Below are 15,066 nucleotides of genomic sequence, written 5' to 3'. Positions count from 1 at the left end.
TTGGATGTTTATTGTCCCTTCTCCAGCATTGCTGCTTCAGATGTAGGTCTAAATGGCGTTGTTCTCTGTTATCCCAGATCCCCTCAGACAAGCTGGTGAAGCTGCTGAACATCCTGGAGAAGAATATTCAGGACGGTTCCAAGCTCACCACCATGATGAACCATGTAAGCTCCCTTACAATTTATGTGTTGAAAATGGTGTTTTACATCACTTAGTCAACATGAAACTGTTATGTGGACTTCTGCAGAAATTCATATCCATATAAAAAATCTAAAGATGTTCTCTCTGATGACACTGGCAGACAAATGGAAATTGTTGGTACGGTATCAAAATAATTATGAATCAATCATTTATTGCCATCCTTGCTAATGTTGGATTGATATTTCTTGTGTGTTAGCAAAATTAAGTTATCAAATAATGCTCTCAAAACCAAAAGAAGCTCTCATTATTAAAACACTGCACAAGTGTTCCTTTGCTAGAGTGACTTAAAAAATTCAAAGGTGGTTCCCAGATTATAGATGTTTAAGACTCCTTGCTGTAAAGAAAAACAAATCTAAGTTATTTTCCTTTTTATCCTCAGGACCACGATGCTGAAGATGAGGAGAGGCTGTGGAGAGACCTGATCATGGAGAGAGTCACAAAGTCAGCAGATGCCTGTCTGACAGCCCTCAACATCATGACCTCAACGCACATGCCCAAGGCTGTCTACATAGAAGACGTCATAGAACGGGTGCTACAATACACCAAGTTCCATCTTCAAAACACACTGTATCCGCAATACGACCCCGTCTACAGGGTGGACCCACATGGAGGTGAGGACAAGGCAAAAACCTGAGTGAAACTAAATTGATTCAGCTTGGGTCTCTGGCTGAATTTTTTGAAAAACCCTGCACCGGAGTCTTGTGAATTTATGAGTGTCCATAATGCTTTGCCCGGGGATGTGAGGAGAACTAAGAGCCCAGCAAACAAACATGGCAGGAAATGATCCCCGATGTCTGGAAATGACAGAGCTCTCCTTCCCAAATACAACTTTCTCCATTACTGTCTGTATAGCCTGTCCCTGTATAGAAATATAACTTGAGCACAAATGTTATCGACTACACTAGGCAACATTAACCTGCAGAATAGCCTGCAGAATAGTGTGCAAAATTTACTTTGGTAGGAAAAAAAACACTTGGGGGGCCCACTGACAAAAGGTTTGAAAATGTCTACTCTTTTCCATATAGGTGGCTTGTTGAGCTCCAAGGCGAAGCGGGCTAAATGTGCCACACACAAGCAACGTGTCATTGTCATGTTGTACAACAAGGTGTGCGACATTGTCAGCAACATCTCCGAGCTCCTGGAGATCCAACTGCTCACAGACACCACCATCCTCCAGGTAATAACAAAACATATTTACAGAGTTTGGTTTCAGTTACCTTTTTAACAAGGCAAATAGTTGTTTGAAAAAGTAAATGGTTTGAGTGGGAACCAGATGATGTGAGATGATGTCCACTTCACTTCCCCACCTTAATGTCTTTCATCACACTCATCACATTCCCCATTTCTCCCCCTTCTCTCTCTCCTTCCTCATCTCTTCTTTGTGCTCATCTTCCCCTCATTCTCTCAGGTTTCTTCCATGGGAATCACTCCGTTCTTTGTGGAGAACGTCAGTGAGCTGCAGCTGTGTGCCATCAAACTGGTTACAGCGGTAAGCTTTTACCTATCTAAAACATGTACAAGGGTTAAGAATGCTAAGTCAGTGTTTGCTTGAAGATGCCTTCTTGCAATCCACTGTATGGGTTAGCATACACAGAATTGTTTTGTGATAATTAGATACTTGCATGATTTTCAGCCAAACATCACATCATTTAAACCGTTACCTGACTTTTGTGTACCTATCCACCCCTTAGTGCTCTGTTCCAGCATCTGTTTTTACCTGAGCACAAAACTCTGAAGGGAAAAACTAATCCTCCTATTATTGACCTTCTCCAGGTGTTCTCGCGTTATGAGAAGCATCGGCAGCTGATCCTGGAGGAGATCTTCACCTCTCTGGCCAGGCTGCCCACCAGCAAACGCTCCCTCAGGAACTTCAGGTATTCCGTTTTATTTATGTATTTGCATTGTTTTTTGGGTTTTGCAAGCAATAGGCATAAGTGGAGATGCTTAAGTATGACCTTACTGCCATAACTTGGGTCTTGTCCAATACTTCTTCCATTGAAAATTACTTTGAGACTTAATCAGTGTCTACACTCCCAATGTTGTGTCCAGTCTTTCTTTTCACCCACCAGCCATAAAAATCAATGCCACTCTACTGCCCAGTAATAACAATAATCATAATCAACCCTACCCATAATCAGAATCTATCATCTAAAACAATGACCTATTGTGTCCTCAGGCTGAACAGCTCGGACAAGGATGGAGAGCCCATGTACATCCAAATGGTGACGGCCCTGGTGCTGCAGCTCATCCAGTGTGTGGTCCACCTCCCCAACGACAAGGACACCTTAGACGAGTATGACAGCAAGGTAGGACAGCAAGTAAACACACACACTCAGACACACCACATACAAATACAAGCTCACGCTCACATACACAAACATGCACACACTCAGACATACCATTTACAAACACAAGCGCATTCACACATATGTGTTGAGGCTAATCCAGTGAATCCTTTTTTTTTCAGGTGGATCAAGATGTGTTGATAACCAACTCCTATGAGACGGCCATGAGGACAGCACAAAACTTCCTCTCAGTCTTCCTCAAGAAGTAATACCCTCCATGTCCATACTGCCTTTAAATATGCTATATATACTGTTTGATTATAATGCTGCAGTGTAGCAAAACTCTGCTGTGCCACTTAAACTGGATTCATCAGTGCTATAGTAGCACAATTATGCCTCGCCATTAGGGACAGTGTATTTTTCCTTTCTGATGGTGTAGAATTGATAATTAAGTCTGTTTCTTCCAAACAAAAGCTTTAAGTTGCTCATAGAGGCTGTTTCGGTAATGTTTTGCACTAACTACAATATGCAGCTCCTAGTGCCTTTTATATTTCACACAGTAATTTATTTTTTTCGTCCCCCCCCATCCCCCATATCTACTCACCACATTCCCTCTGTCTGTTTTTTCTCCTCCTCCACTGCTCTTTCTCCTTCCCCTATCCCAGGTGTGGCAGTAAGCAGGGAGAAGAAGACTACCGGCCGTTGTTTGAGAACTTTGTCCAGGACCTGCTGTCTACAGTTAACAAACCAGAATGGCCTGCTGCAGAGCTGCTGCTCAGTCTGCTTGGCAGACTACTGGTTAGTGTGGCAGTCTCAGAGCTTTTCTAACTAGAAATGTGACCATGTATATTAAAGTGTTTGCGCCGTGCAGTTTACTTAGAAGACCATACCCTCGTTATGAAGGGTGGAGAAAAGATTGAATATATTTTTCTAATCTTGAGACAATTGAGACATGGACTTTTTGAAAGTGTTTACAGCTCAATATTTGGAAAGTGGCCCTCATATTCTGTGCATTCAGTGCAGTTTAAGCATTGTTGTTGTAGTTCCTCAAGTAGCCACTAAGGGCATGTTGGAGAAGCATGTTGTGCTTTTTTTGAAGTCAAGTTTTATTCTACGCATACTAAAGTCATTCAAGTGCAACAGCATTACTTTGTGATTTTTTGGAGTGAAATATTGAAATAAATTGGCCTATACAGTGTGTTTTAATTGTTCGTAATGTGATATATCCTCGCACCTTTCTGTCAGGGCTTCGTTCTTGTGTTACAACACACTGTTCTCAGTTTGTATTTTTAAGCATACGCTAAAGTAAGTTCAACTTGAGAGCATGGTGCAATGATAGTATCAGTGTGGCTCGCATTTTACTATCTTTTTAGCATGGCATCGAAAGTCAATTTATGTATGTAGCGTGATATTGTAACTATGTGACAATAGTGTCTTTGTTGCTGACCTCTATTCTTCTGTTCTCCCCTTCTTTCTGTGTCTCTGCTCCCCCCAGGTGCACCAGTTCAGTAACAAGCAGACCGAAATGGCTCTGAGAGTGGCATCTCTAGACTACCTGGGCACGGTGGCTGCCCGTCTGAGGAAGGATGCAGTCACCAGCAAGATGGACCAGAGATCAATTGACCGCATCCTGGGAGAGGTAGAAGAAAGCCTTCACATTTGTTGACCTCCCTTGGTCTTGAAGATAGAAGCTTATTTTTTCTTCATAGTGACAGAACTAAGTATAATGGAATGAGCATAGAACACAGCTACCACAGCTAAACCGTCTGGTTTCTCTACAGGCTGCTTTAACTGCAACATTTGGTGGTCCTAGTTGATAAGGTTGAATAACTACTATGAGGGACATAAAATGTCCAGAGACAAGAGGCTGCAATATCAAGTGAAAGCATTGAAAGCAAAGGATTATTGATCTTTTTTACTGTAAACTCTTCAGTTTATTTCCTTGTTACGTTATTTTATGATCCATCATTACTTCATAGTTTTTCATCACTGATCCATGTTCCTTCAACACGCTGATCCACCCTCATGAAAATTATTGATATCACAGAACTAGAATGGATTGTATACTCAAGATTGCTGCTTGGCACAGATTACTAATACTGTGTTATAATTGTACACTACAGAGTGGCAACTGCATAACATTGAATTGTGGCTCGTGCTATGCTGGACCTCTGCTCTGTTTCCCGTCTCACTCCACTGAATCTCTCTGAAAACCGATGTTGAAGAAGATATACTGCCTAACCTCCTTGAGGAGAAAAGAAAGTATGGATTCCACACTAATACTGTGACTGACACATTTCCATTTCTATAGGCCCCAGGTAATGATGAGACCCAGCAGCTGCAGAAGGCTCTACTGGACTACTTGGAAGAAAACGCTGAGACTGACGCCTCACTGGTGGTGAGTTTACTACAGACTGAACTCACAGGTGGTCACTTAAAACACTGGTGGAGCTTTGAAAACACTCAGTCTATGTGCCTGTTCTGAGTGTCTTGGTGGCCTTGATTAATTTAATTTAATTTAATTTAATTCAATACCCCAGATAGGTGTATCACTGAAAGCATCCATCTTAAACTTGCTATACTCATTTACACATGCTATAATCCTCTCCCAAATTGCACAACCGAGAATGCCCCTTTAACACACCCTGTCACTCTTGCTATGATCCACAGGCAAAATAAAGAAACCAGTAACAGACTTTGACTAAATTCCTTTTTTCCACTGATCTTCAATTTAAAGAAATAATGTTATTCTTGGGAGTAAGCTTAATCTGATCCTGAGACTCTCTTTCTCCTTCAGTTTGCCAGAAAGTTCTACATTGCCCAGTGGTTCCGGGACGCCACCACGGAGGCTGAGAAGTCCATGCGGAACCAGAATCAGAAGGACGAGGACTCGTCGGACGGGCCGCACCATGCCAAGGACATGGAAACCACCGGTGAAATTATGCAGCGTGCCGAGAAGCGCAAGAAGTTCTTGCGCACCATCATTAAGACCACGCCAGCTCAGTTCACCACACTGAAGTAAGAGCAGGGATTCACTTCATCACAGTTAAAACAAACTCTTTTATTGTATTTCTACAATATACCACTGCACCATTGACATTCTGTATATCCCATATTTTTCTGATAGCCTGCTTTTTTCCTGCTGTGTCTGTTTTTCTCTTGCTGCCACAACTGCTTGTCAGTGACAGTGTCATGGTCAGTTGCATGATTATATAATCCTAAATCTTTCCTCCATTTTGATCCTCTCCAGAATGAACTCTGACACTGTGGACTATGAGGACTCGTGTCTGATCGTGCGTTATTTGGCCTCCATGAGGCCGTTCGCCCAGAGCTTTGATATTTATTTAACACAGGTAAGTTTTATATATTACTTCCATATGTATCAGTCCTATTCATTCACCAAAGGTCGTCAGGAGTACACCTTAATGTAATTTCACCATTGCTGCAAAAAATGGTAAATAAAAAGTAATTGCAATCAATTTCTTTTTACCTTCCTCCCTAAAATCCCTGACTTTATGTTTTGTTTTTAGATCCTGCGAGTCCTTGGGGAAAGTGCCATCGCTGTAAGGACTAAAGCCATGAAATGTTTGTCTGAGGTTGTGGCTGTGGACCCCAGCATACTGGCAAGAGTACGTGTGTTTCTTTGTGTTTGTGAGACAGACAATTTGCCTTGACTGACTTGTGCACACATTAATTTCTACTTCTATATTCACTCTGTCAGCTCTCTCCACTTCTATTCTTGTCATATTTTTGCTCTGTTAAAATGTGTCTCTCCAGTTATTATGCTATGCTATGCAGTGGTATTCTGTTATGTATGCTTTTAATTACAAGCCTCTGCTTCTTATTCTTTTCTGTTCGAAACCTCTGGTTGGAAGTTCTCTTCTGGTCTTTTTTCTTCTACTGTGTTCTGCTGTATACTGATCCTCTCCTCTCTCTGCCTCTGTAGTCGGACATGCAGCGTGGTGTCCACGGTCGGTTGATGGACAACTCCACCAGTGTGAGAGAGGCAGCTGTAGAACTGCTGGGCCGATTTGTGCTCAGCAGACCCCAACTCACCGAGCAGTACTACGACATGCTTATAGAGAGGATACTGGTAAATGGCCCACACAGACACATTTTAATATTGTGTTTTTCCCATGAGAGATGAGGGGTTGAAGAGCAGAAAACTACCTTGTGCAAAGAATATAAGGCTTTTAGAAATTGAAATACACATGGAATTCAAACTTCCACTACTGGAAGTTTGAATAAAACTTAAAACTGCCCTTTTTGCATGTTTCAAATTTTCTTTTAGGTAATCAAAGTAATAAAATGAAGTGTCAGTTTAAAAGGTGCACAGTCTAATATACTGTACAGTATATGGGGATGCAGATCATTGTGGTGGCTATGGTAAATATGCTATTAATTTAGAAACACAATCCAACACAATAAAGCTTTCTATTCAGTCTTTGTACTCACAGTCTTAGGAGTAAAGCATTGAAATTGTTGCGCCTGTTGTCATGGAAATAGTTTGGAGGGTTCATGAAAAGTTCACTCTGCCAATTGTATGGTCTTATACTGCCACCTATTGGCAGAATAAGGCTATTGCACCCAATGCTGTCGGTTTTTGTAAATCGAAACAAAAGGCTGTGTTTTTGATGGCTGTGTATTGTTTGCAGAACATTGCACACCCTTTATGAATCCAAAGTACAAGAGTTTTTCTCGCTCCACAGGACACTGGTATCAGCGTGAGGAAGCGAGTGATCAAGATCCTGAGAGACATCTGTCTGGAGCAGCCAACCTTCACCAAGATTACTGAGATGTGTGTAAGGATGATCCGCAGGGTCAACGACGAAGAGGGTATCAAGGTATGCATGCACTCAAGTAATCAGCGAATGAGCTTTTTCTCTTCACATTTTCAGTTTTTTTGAGACATTACTCCCATTCATTTCTCATTAAAATTCCTTTTTCCTTGCTATTCTTATTACTACTGCATTTCATATCTTGCTCTAATCATATTGCTGCACACTATAAAATGTGAAACCTCTCTTATATAAATCTCTCTCCAATACAACACAAACTTCTTGTTTTTTCCCCCACACTTACACAACCCCTCAGACCATTGCTGCAAATTCCTCACTAAACCTAGAATTTGAATCATGTGTACAAAGTGTAAATCATAACTGATGCAATGCCCAATGTACTTGTATTCTTTCTAGAAACTGGTGAATGAAACATTCCAGAAGCTGTGGTTTACTCCGACTCCAGCCCATGACAAGGAGACCATGACCAGGAAGATCCTCAACATCACTGATGTGGTGAGTGGAGTAGTTGTCACATCCGTTGGCATTATGCTGATCTAGTCAAGACCTCAAACAAACCTTGACATGCCAATTTCCCATATCAAACATAATATTAAACTTTCACAAATAGGCAGCATCTTCATCCTCTCTCATCCTATGTAATTCTTGTGTAATGCTGAATGTTGCCCATTGTGTCTTTAATTCTCATGTCTGATGTCTTCTTCAGGTTGCAGCGTGTAAAGACACCGGCTATGACTGGTTTGAGCAGCTTCTTCAGAATGTAAGTGCTTAGAGTTGTGTTGGGGCTCTGCCCGGTGGGGAACATACTCGTGTCAAGTCTCTGCCTTTTAAACATGAATTTTCTCTCTCTTATTCCAGCTGCTTAAGTCTGAAGAGGATGCATCTTATAAGCCAGCCAAAAAGGCCTGTGTTCAGCTAGTCGACAATCTGGTGGAGCACATCCTCAAATATGAGGAGTCTCTTGCAGGTACGTAGATAGAAGACAACAGCTTGATGAGTGTCACACGATGGCAATTCATCCTTTTTTTCTGAAACTACCGTTTCTACTAGGAACTTGTTATACTGATTAGTGCCTGATTAAATGACTAGTTTTGTAATTAGCTCTGCTGCTGCCACCCCTCGAAACACTTGCAATGCAAACATTACAATTAGCTTTCATTTGTAATTAGTAATTCCAGACTGCGGACATGACTGCTGCCCAGCTGTTTTCAAACAGTGTGCCGCACCCATAAGTGGTGGGCAACGCTTGTTTACAGCAAATGCTTTTTCATGTCAATTTGCATAAATGGACGAGAGGGGGGACATTTAAATACATTTATAAATGGGTCGGAAGTTGATCAAACAACCTGTAGCCAACCATACCTCAAAATTCACACGGATCAGAGTTTGGATAGGTGCATCCCGAATTTCTACTATTACTTCAGTTAGTCAAATATTTTTCCTATAGTACATTTGATACAATTGCTTGCCAGAAAGAATAAAAAGATATGAGCATGTTTTTACACTTCTGACAGCACTTTGTGGTCAGAGCACCTGTTAAAGTCGGCAGTTAAGAGTTTCTTCAAATTTCTTTTCCTTCTGCTCTGTAGAGAACAAGGGTGTAAACTCAACGCGGCTGGTAGCCTGTATCACCACCTTGTACTTGTTCAGCAAGATCAGGGCCCAGCTCATGGTCAAACACGCCATGACCATGCAACCCTACCTGACCACCAAGTGCAACGTAAGTCGTCTTTGTCATCTAATCCATTTTCATATTGCTTAAAAACGTGGATTCGCAAAAGGAATTCGCAGGAAGGTGCTGCCTTTACAGGTCATAGTGGAAAATTATTTTAAACAGTCATATCTCTAACACGGTCAAGGTCAAATGATGTGAAATTTGGCGCACATATCTAATTATCCTTGCTCAACAAATCAATGAACACCATATTGGATTTTGTATCAGTTTGATTTTCTTGGAAACCAGTTTTCCCTCTCAGGCTTTTTCATTTATTTACTAGATGTATTTATCAGAGTGGGTGACTGCATCATTTATACAGTCGACCAATATAAGGTGCCACAAATAAGAAAGAAAGAAGAAAAGACTACAAGATAATTGCAAATGGCCGTAGAAAATGTATTTGCGTTGTTGCTTAACAGACTTGAAACTGACATTTTTCACATTAGTATAACTTAGTGATTTGTGCAATGAGTGACTGCAAAATTCATAGGGACCACATTTTTTCTGTTAATCCCATAGTGCTAATGGCTTCATAGTGACCTGCAGCCACATTGGTAACGCTTTGTTAGTTATATTATTGAAACTATAATGCTAGATGTTTAATGTGTTTTAATTAATAATATATAGTCAGTAGGTTAAGCATTGTGGTTGTCTTGCCACTTGACTTCATTGTGATCTGTTTGCAGTAAAAATCTCAGAGTTTATAATTATTATAATAATTGGTGTTATATTGCATCTATTGCAGACTGCCAATGACTTCATGGTCATCTGTAATGTGGCGAAGATCTTGGAGCTTGTGGTTCCTCTGATGGAGCACCCAAGTGAGACCTTCCTTGCCACCATAGAAGAAGACCTCATGAAGCTCATCATCAAATATGGCATGACGGTATGTGGAATTGAATTTCTAGGAACCAATATGTACAAAATAAGTCTTCTTGTGAATTGATCTTGTGAACTGATTTTGCAGGGTATTATTATTTGGCATATGGCTGAACAATTAATCGTAGATAATCCGTATCTCATGATTTTAATTTGGCAATATTGAAGTGTTTGTTAAATATATATATATATATACAATCTTTGAATATGCAACATGCACCCATGTGACCAAAACTAAAGTGAAGATCAAGCAGGCAGAGAAACCTTACATAGACAATCTTTGGAAAAATGTAGTGGCGAGCAAAGTTGGAAAAGAATGGATTGGCCCAACGTTGGAGATCAAAATCCTTCTCCCGAGTCTAAAAGTGTATAATTGTCATCTGGAGATACTTTGGTTTTAAACCAAACGAGTACAGATTCTGTGCAAGGTTCGCTTTAGGTTTGTGCCCCAAGGTAATAAAGTAGTAATTACTTATTTATTTGAATTTTTGTATATAAGGACCACAATAAGATTAAGAGTAACTGACAGTAAGAGTGAAAACAAGACTTTGTAGTCGCTGCTGCTTTGAGAAATACTGCACTGAAAAAAGTATTGTTTCCTCAAACGGAGGCAAATAATTGTAATTAATTAATCACAATATTTGGCAAAATATTCTGGATTATCATTATCACTGCCATAGTGAAGGAGCGATCCTTTAGCAATATAACAGCCAATAAATTTGGATAGCCCGTCATTTTCATCTTCCCTCACTTTTGGGTCACAGTTTTGGGCAGAACACCAGTGTAGCACCAGTCTTGGTTTTAAAATGTAAAGTGTAATCCAGCACAGTATATAGATGGCATGTTGGTTTTCAACACTTAAATCTCTGTCCTTCTTCTAGGTGGTCCAGCACTGTGTGAGCTGTCTAGGAGCTGTTGTTAACAAAGTCACCCACAACTACAAGTTTGTCTGGGCTTGCTTCAACAGGTTCTATGGTGAGATGCACGAATAGCAACTTAGACCCTATACACTCAGTACATATAGTTTTTGCAATCATTACACATCAGTCTGCAATATTGTACTTTGAATTGTCACATTTCTCACATTCAAAGGCAGAGAATATAACTTAAACAATTGTAATGTAAGAAACAAAATTTCCTAGCTTCCTAGTTTTTTGTGAGAAGCCATGCCCACTGTCATGCCCCCTTTGGCCAATTGATGTGAAAAGTTAATCAGTTCTTCCTTGTCCCATGACCAACCTTTCCACACAGTTTTGTGCAAATCCATTCATAACTTTTTGAGAGATCCTGCTAACAGACAAACACACCCTGTCCAACTCGTTGGCAGAGGTAACAACTAGGAAACACTAGTGATGTAAGGCTCCTTAATTGTTAAGAATTAATCTAAAAAGTGTTTTTGTTTACTCCAGGTGCGCTTAACAAGTTGAAGATTCAGCATCAGGAGGATCCTAACAGCACCACGTTGGTAGCCAACAAGCCTTTCCTGCTGCGATCGCTCTTCACTGTGGGCGCCCTGGGACGACACTTTGACTTTGATCTGGAGGAGTTCAAGGGCACCAACAAGGTAGGATGGCAACTGATATTTATTTATATTTTACATGTGCAGTATCTTTTTTTTGTTATTCCTGTTATGTAAATAATTTCAAATTTGGCTTTTTATGGACACTGTACAGTGGCAACATTTCTAAAACACTGGGATGTTATCCAAAGACAGACAACATTAATCATATTAAGTCAAATTTAATACTGTGTTTTGGACACCACAGCAAGAAAACAGCCACTGTTGGAGAGAATGTGAAATTAAATAAATTAGAATAGATTGACACAGTTTAGAATAGTGTAAGCACTGCAACCTAAGATAGAGCCAGGACCAAAACCATTGTTGCCCTACCACTTCTGCTACAACAAATGGTAAAGGATACACTGTCTCTCACACAGCTTTATTTACCATGTGTGTATGTTTGTGTACAGGTGGTGATTAAGGAGAAAGTGCTGGAGCTGCTACTCTACTTCACCAAACATGAGGATGAGGAGGTCAAGACCAAAGCCATCATTGGCTTAGGTAAGAAGACCATGCTTAGATATATGCTTGTATCTGAGAAGTGTAAAGGTCACCATATTGTTTGCACATACAAAAGGAGTAGCGACTGAGTATAAGGTTGATAGCATGGGTTTGTTTGTAACTGTTTCACTGACTTTCTGTCAGGTACATACTAAGAATTTGCAAAAGGGGGTCTACAATAAGGCTGGGGACATGCTAGAGGATTATTGGGCCAGTTTACATCAGATTTGCCCATTTTAATGAATTGAGGGGAAATCTTAATTGGAGGCTCGGTCGGGACTGATGGTCAGCAAAGATTATCTGATTATGTTAGGAGTTTACAAATTCAATCTCGACCATCCCGATTGACTAGTATCAGACATGTTTGATATTTACATCCTGACATCTGCATGGGTCCTGAACAAGTCCTGTAATTTGTCAGCATCACAGCTTCATCCTAGGAGTGGAGAATGCCAGTAGTGAAGTGAGGTGAAGCCGAAGTGTTCATATTATAGTTATATTAATGATCATATAGCATAACTATTTAAAGAGCATAACAGCAGTAAACTAAGTTTTTTTAAGATGCAAACATCGTTCTTTGGCTTCTGTATTGTAAATGGCATTAATCCTGTATTTAATTTCAACATTTTTCTAATTAAGACAGTTGTTGCACTGCTGTCTGTGGGCTGAAAGTTTCAACTGTGGTGCACTTCTGGCTACACCTCAATCAGTGATGTCAAGGCAGATATTTAGCCTTTGACAGCATCAAATGCTTTGAGATCAGAAAATTGTTACCGCCCCCGAATACAGATTGGTCATCTGTTATCATAGACACACACCCCTATTCGCTCTCGCTCCCCAACACACTTTTTTGTATCTTTCACAATTGTGTACTAGACGAAGACTGGCTGGAAACAGGGTGTCTACGCACTCTTTAAGGTCGTTGAAATTAAAATCTTCATGAATACCAAGATCTCTTTTTGTGTTTTGTGTTTGTTTTTTCAGTGCATATTAATGCATGCTTGATCATGCAGGTTCCTATGAGATTTGAGGTTGTGATGTCAGTGCTGTATTAGGAATCAGCAGGATGAACAGTTACATTGATAAATGTGTGATACCCCATCTTTGCCTAATCGTGTAGTGTGAGCGTATTTATGACTGAGAGAAAAAAAATATGTGAAATGTGTCGTGTGTGTTATGCAATGTGTTTTCAAAATCAGTTAGGTCTTCTAGTGTGTCAGGTCAAAACAAGGTAGTGTTTTTGTTACTGATTAGCCAAGACACTGCTGTGTGTTTGTAGGGGATGACATGTTTCCTTTAGCTTATTCTAACATGTCTTTGCTCTGTGTCATTCTCTTCTCTCAGGCTTCCTTGTGATCATGCATCCCAGCCAGATGTTTGTTCCCGAGGTGAAGTCCTTGTACAATGGTATCCTGGCCGACAGCACCTCCTCCATCAACCTCAAGATCCAGATCCTCAAAAACCTCCAGACATACCTGCAGGAGGAGGACACACGGATGCAGGAGGCTGACAGAGAATGTACGTGAAGGCCTGGTCACAGCTGTAGTAGTTGCAGTGATGCTCCCATTTGACAGCCTCATGACTCAGGGCTGCAGACTATTTCCACAGATGGCTAGCAGTCTTTGTTGGCACCAGCAGACATTTTGGTGGCACAAATATGTTGGCTCTGAAACTGTTTAACACACAGTAATTAATACATTGTTTGTTTATTTCTGCAGCAATTAATAGAATCTGATAAATTTGGATGCCTACATTATTTTCTACTTCTGTTGTGTTGCCCTGTATGTGATAACGCACTGCATCCTGCTGTTAGTTAAGTTCGAGTCCATCCAGCTACAAATTGTTCCGTAGTGTAAACAGAAAAACTCTTGTACACTTAGAACCATGCAGTTTTCCCTTTTTTAATTCTGAGCTTTCGGTCATGAGTGGCCTTCATCAGAGTGTCACAGAATATTTTTATAAACTTTTCTTTGTGTCCCTGCAGGGAAGAAACTGTCAAAACAGGAGGATCTGAAGGAGATGGGGGACATCTCTTCAGGGATGAGCAGCTCCATTATGCAGCTCTATCTTAAGCAGGTGCTGGAGGCATTCTTCCACACCCAATCCAGTGTACGGCACTTTGCTCTCAATGTCATTGCCCTCACACTCAACCAGGGTCTCATCCACCCAGTACAGGTAAGAAGGGAGGCAGATTTTATACTTGTGATATCAACTCCTTACAGATACATTATGGTCAATTTGTGCTATGGGGCAGAAAAACCTTAATTATTTCCCCTTTAACCCATAACTCATATACACATGTATGCAGGTTGTTATGTAAACATCTAATGCATCCCAACTGAGATCTTTTTTTTGTCCTATGTCTGCAGTGTGTCCCCTACCTCATCGCCATGGGAACGGACCCAGAGCCCAGCATGAGGAACAAAGCTGACCAGCAGCTGGTGGAGATTGACAAGAAGTACACAGGATTCATCCATGTGAGTTTGAGTCCACAGTCATGTCCAGTTTCTAAATGAATAACTCCCTTTGCTACTTGAGGACTTGAGTTACGCAAGTCAGTTGTACCTAGATGAGGAATTCAAAATTAGTCTAAAAAGTTAGTTAGAAATTGACAGAGTGGTTAACTATCAGTTCTCCTCTATCAGCTCTCAATACTGAGTGGCCATTAGATGATCACTCAACCAAGCTAGCAACATCTTGGCTCTTGAAGAGATAGAATGCCCAAGATGTGCCAGTCTAACCTTTCTTCCTCATTGTCTTTCTCAGATGAAGGCAGTAGCTGGGATGAAGATGTCATACCAGGTGCAGCAGGCCATCGCCTCGTCCCGCAAGGCCATCATAAGAGGTTTCAGACAGGACGAGACTCACTCAGCACTCTGCTCCCACCTCTTCACTATGGTTAGGGGGAACCGGCAGCACCGGAGGGCCTTCCTCATCTCACTGCTCAACCTCTTCGATGACAGTGCTGTGAGTTAACCTGCACTCATTTTAACAGCCGCTAAAACACATGCTAGTGAAAACAAACTTGGTGTTTGTTAACACGTTTGTCAGCTGTGAGTGTCTTAGCATGAAATGTAATCGATGTAGTAAGAATTTTCTGTGACTGTCAGGGATGCAGGCAAC

General features: G+C 40.8%; 1 protein-coding gene across 3 annotated transcripts in view; it reads left to right on the top strand.

Annotated features, from left to right (window-relative positions):
- The window catches only part of nipbla (NIPBL cohesin loading factor a), a 32,461-nt gene that overhangs the window by 13,679 nt on the left and 3,716 nt on the right, over positions 1-15,066 (top strand). For all 3 annotated transcript variants that reach the window (XM_071513244.1, XM_071513252.1, XM_071513236.1), the window contains exons 18-44: positions 78-164; positions 581-812; positions 1,227-1,378; positions 1,610-1,690; positions 1,975-2,075; positions 2,378-2,507; positions 2,669-2,751; positions 3,152-3,284; positions 3,982-4,125; positions 4,798-4,884; positions 5,284-5,504; positions 5,737-5,839; positions 6,017-6,115; positions 6,433-6,579; positions 7,196-7,330; positions 7,682-7,780; positions 7,992-8,045; positions 8,144-8,252; positions 8,875-9,005; positions 9,748-9,888; positions 10,763-10,856; positions 11,291-11,445; positions 11,853-11,943; positions 13,288-13,461; positions 13,928-14,118; positions 14,313-14,420; positions 14,710-14,910. In XM_071513244.1, coding sequence (XP_071369345.1) covers positions 78-164; positions 581-812; positions 1,227-1,378; positions 1,610-1,690; positions 1,975-2,075; positions 2,378-2,507; positions 2,669-2,751; positions 3,152-3,284; positions 3,982-4,125; positions 4,798-4,884; positions 5,284-5,504; positions 5,737-5,839; positions 6,017-6,115; positions 6,433-6,579; positions 7,196-7,330; positions 7,682-7,780; positions 7,992-8,045; positions 8,144-8,252; positions 8,875-9,005; positions 9,748-9,888; positions 10,763-10,856; positions 11,291-11,445; positions 11,853-11,943; positions 13,288-13,461; positions 13,928-14,118; positions 14,313-14,420; positions 14,710-14,910 — 3,483 coding nt within the window. The remainder of the gene's footprint in view (positions 1-77; positions 165-580; positions 813-1,226; positions 1,379-1,609; positions 1,691-1,974; positions 2,076-2,377; positions 2,508-2,668; positions 2,752-3,151; positions 3,285-3,981; positions 4,126-4,797; positions 4,885-5,283; positions 5,505-5,736; positions 5,840-6,016; positions 6,116-6,432; positions 6,580-7,195; positions 7,331-7,681; positions 7,781-7,991; positions 8,046-8,143; positions 8,253-8,874; positions 9,006-9,747; positions 9,889-10,762; positions 10,857-11,290; positions 11,446-11,852; positions 11,944-13,287; positions 13,462-13,927; positions 14,119-14,312; positions 14,421-14,709; positions 14,911-15,066) is intronic.

Source organism: Centroberyx affinis, unplaced genomic scaffold (genome assembly GCF_046629955.1).
Source record: "Centroberyx affinis isolate AG114_WGS23_722 - 3 ecotype Tasmania unplaced genomic scaffold, CSIRO-AGI_Caff_v1 ptg000281l_1, whole genome shotgun sequence".
NCBI classification, from domain to species: domain Eukaryota; kingdom Metazoa; phylum Chordata; class Actinopteri; order Beryciformes; family Berycidae; genus Centroberyx; species Centroberyx affinis.
This window is presented reverse-complemented; position numbering and strand designations above follow the sequence as displayed.